At 52.7% G+C, this 3,838-nt stretch overlaps 1 protein-coding gene across 1 annotated transcript in view; it reads left to right on the forward strand.

The window, feature by feature from the left end:
- Positions 1 to 2,298: 2,298 nt before the first annotated feature.
- The window catches only part of SERINC3 (serine incorporator 3), an 11,676-nt gene continuing 10,136 nt past the window's right edge, over positions 2,299 to 3,838 (forward strand). Inside the window, exons 1-2 of the mRNA XM_019509833.1 lie at positions 2,299 to 2,445; positions 3,102 to 3,263. Of these exons, the coding sequence (XP_019365378.1) occupies positions 2,407 to 2,445; positions 3,102 to 3,263 (201 nt within the window). The 5' untranslated portion in view covers positions 2,299 to 2,406. The remainder of the gene's footprint in view (positions 2,446 to 3,101; positions 3,264 to 3,838) is intronic.

Here is a 3,838-nt window from a genome sequence, read left to right on the forward strand (position 1 = left end):
TGCCTTAGCTTTTCTAACAGCCCCCCTACAGACTCTAGCAGTGGAGGCACACTCCTCTTTGGTGATAGCCCTTCCCTTCCACCGGGTGTATGCCTCCTTTTTTGGCAATCAGGCATTCACGAATGCCCTTGGTGAGCCAGGGGTGCTTTTGGGCACTCTTACCCCCCTTGCTTCTTGTTGGGACTGTCACCCCTTGGGCTCTGAGTATTGTCTCTTTAAGGAATGACCACTCATCTTGGCCACTGAGTACTCTTGAGGACCCCAGCACCTCTCCCACTAATCTCCTCAACTTATTGAAGTTGGCCCTCTTAAAGTCTAGGGCTACTTCCTTGCTGCAAGCCCTTGACTCCCTTGATGGCCCTTGATACTTCTGTCTTTCATTTACCAATAAAAATCTCTCAGGTATCATTCAGGAAGGTCAGATATCCAGGTTGTAGCTGTATTGGTCTAGAGGAAAAAGTAATCAGGGCTCATGGTAGATCTGAAATCTTTTATTAGACCAACATGATTTTTGCAACAACAAATCTTTAATTGCAAGCTTTCAGGCACAAACACCCTTCATCAGGCATTGGAGAAAAAATTGTAAAAGTTCTCCTAGTAGAAATGAAAGTTCATATTTCATAGAATTTCACAGAGGAGTCAATAGATGGAAAGCTTTTCTGGGCAGGCAGTTCTTAGCTGGTAAGGAGTCTCCCAGCTCTCTTGTGAGGTTCTGTTATGATGCAAATTACCTTGAACCAAGGCAGGAGCAGTATCTCAGGTTTCAGGTGGTTACAGCTGCTTTCTGCTTGGGAAATTATGAAGATTTCATTTAAAAAATGGGCTAAAATTTTATATCTTCCATGGTCAGGTATCCAGGTTGTAGCCATATTGGTCTAGAGGAAAAAGCAATCAGGGCTTATGGTAAAGGTGATATCTTTTATTAGACCAACAAGGTTTCTGCAAAAAAATGTTCTTAAATTTGCATCATAACAGAGTCTCACAGGAGAGCTGAGAGTAGGGTGGCCATCAAGGTACCTCAAAAATAGAGGACAGTGCCCCCCCCCAGGCTGGGGGCACAGTGAGCTCCTGCAGGCAGCAGTGGCGGTGGCGGCGGTGAGCAGGGAACTCTCGCAGGCAGCCGCAGCGGTGCTGGAGGCATGGGAGGGCGGAACGGTCAGCTCCTGCAGGCAGCCACAGCTGTGTTGGAGGCGGGGGAGGGCTGAGTGGGGAGCTCCCGCAGGCAGCTGCGGTGGTGTCGGCGACAGGAGCAGGTAGGAGGGTGCCGCCGAGTGCTGAAAAATAGAGGACATAAAGGCATCTGGTAGAGGACAGAGGACCAGAAAACCAGACTGTCCTTTATAAAACTGGATGAATGGGCACCCTAGCTGAGAGACTCTTTACCAACTAAGAACTGCCTACCCAGAAGAGTTTTCCATCTGTTGACTCCTCTGCGTAATCCTATGCAATATGAACTTTCATTTCTACCCAGGAGAACTTGTACGATCTCTTCCCAGATGCCTGATGAAAGGTGTTTGTGCCCAAAAACTTGCAATTAATGTTTCTGAAAAAAATCATGTTGGTCTAATAAAAGATATCACCTCTACCATTCAGGAAGGTCTACATTTGAGTACTAAAGGGACTTATGGATGGAAAAGGACTGGGGGGAAGATGGGTAGTGGTTCAATGTTATCTAGACTGAGGGTCCAGGGGGGTTCAACGTTATCTATACGCACTCTGGCCTGGTCTCTGCAGAGGGGTCAAACTGCGTTGCGAGCGCGCTCCAACCCCGCAGGGCATCGCACCCCCTGGCAGGCACGGCCCAGAAGGGGGCCAGGCACCTTTTGTCACAAAGGGATGCCCTGTTCACACCAGTGACATGATATGATGGCATGTTCACCCTGTTTACACCAGTGATGTGATATGATGTCATGTGATATGTCATGTTGGCACCATGGAGATCAGACGTTTTGTCATCATGTGACGTCATGCCTGGTGACGCCCCACCACGGCACTAATGCTGAGAACTCGGGGGTTGGGCACCTACAGAGGCTGCCCCGGTCCGCGGACCGAACCATAGCCCCGCTGCCCCCACACCAACATACCGGCAGCCGCACGGTGGGTACTACCCACTGAGGACTCTGAGCCAACGAGAGCCTCCTGCTTTGTGACGTCGCCGCGCAAGATTCTAGCGGACTGAATTCAGTCTCGAAAACAACATGACCTTCTCCCTGCCCCCCGGGCGGCTCCCGGCCTCTTCATTGGCCGTCCCCGCACCGAGCATTCCACCGGGTGTGCGTCACATCCTGGAGACGGCCAATGAGCGCGGGGCGGAGCGGAGCCGTGACTACGGGCGGGGGCTGAAGCCGGAAGCGGAGGGCAGCGGCGGCGGCTGTTGGGGCTCGGAGGGGCCGTTGCGGCGTTGCCATGGGGGCCGCGCTGGGGGTCTGCTCGCTGGCCAGCTGGGTGAGCGGGGAGCGCGGATAGGCGCCGGGGCGCGGGTGGGGCTCGCCCGATAGGCCGCTGCGCCGGGGCGGCGCCTGCCGGGGAATGCCATCGCTCCTGCGCTGCCCTCAGAAGCAGCTCCTAGCGCTCCGTCGTCCCGGCGGTGAGGCCCGCGGGCTCTGCCCCGCCGCGTCCCTGGTCAGGCCTGTCCTTGGGCACGTGATGAGTCGTGTCTTATACAGAAAGAGAGAGGCTGCAGGACCGGGTGTCCGAGCTTGTCCCCTGTGGCTTCGGTTACTGTCAGTGGGTCTTGTATCCTGCAAGACCTGTGCCGTAAGGTGCTGGTTGATGGTGTAAAAGGCCCTGGTGTAACCACAGGTCGTGTGCCACTGCTGTATTTCTGTTTCATTTGTAAACAGAGATGTGCTTGGCTGGTACATTTTTATGATCTGAAATGCCTGTATAAAGCTGGAGGCCTCATGACACATTTAAAAGAAGAGCCCCATGACTACACTTCCTGCTTTGAACCAGGATAAAGCAGGAAGGACCCCGTGCGCTGGCTGTTTCTGGATATCCCGCTGAATTGCGGGCTGTTTGCTGCTCGGCATGTTCAGCTCTCTCTCAAGAGGGGTAATGTATGGGGAAATGTCCTCACAGTTCCCCTGCTTCTCCTTCAGATTCCCTGCCTGTGCAGCGGTGCCTCGTGTTTGCTGTGCCGATGCTGTCCGAACAGCAAGAATTCGACAGTGACACGTCTTATCTATGCCTTCCTCCTCCTCCTCAGCACCCTCGTGGCCTGCATTATGCTGGCACCAGGAATGGAATTGCAGCTGAAAAAGGTGTGGAAAAGCCTCTTGTGATCTATGTGCGACAAAGCTACAATTTTTTTTGGAGGACGCCAGTTCTGTTTATTAAGCGTGGGTTATGGTGGACGTGAAAATTTACACGTCTCATAGAATCCTAGAAAACTAGGGTTGGAAGGGACCTCAGGAGGTCATCTAGTCCACCCCCTGGTCAAAGTAGGACCATTGTCAACTAGATTATCTCAGCCAAGGCTTTGTCAAGCCGGGCCTTAAAAGTCTCCAAGGATGGAGAGTCTACCACCTCTCTAAGTAACCTGGTCTAGTGCTTCACCACCTTGCTAGTGAGAGTTTTCTTCCTAATATCCAACCTAAACCTCCTTTACTGCAACTTGAGACCATTGCTCCTTGTTCTATCATCTCTCACCGCTGAGAACAGTTTAGTTCAGGGGCAGGCAAAAATCTTACTCTTGTAAGTTGGGGTGTGGGGGTATTTTGGGGTGTGTGTAGATGTGGGTGGGTATGTGGGGAGGGGTGGCTGGGGGTATGTGGATGTGTGTGCATGTAGCAGTGAGCGGGGCTCCCCCGAGAGGTGTGGGGTTTGTGGGGGTAGG

This window comes from Gavialis gangeticus, unplaced genomic scaffold (assembly GCF_001723915.1).
Source record: "Gavialis gangeticus isolate Ggan-Ray unplaced genomic scaffold, GavGan_comp1, whole genome shotgun sequence".
In the NCBI taxonomy this organism is placed as follows: domain Eukaryota; kingdom Metazoa; phylum Chordata; order Crocodylia; family Gavialidae; genus Gavialis; species Gavialis gangeticus.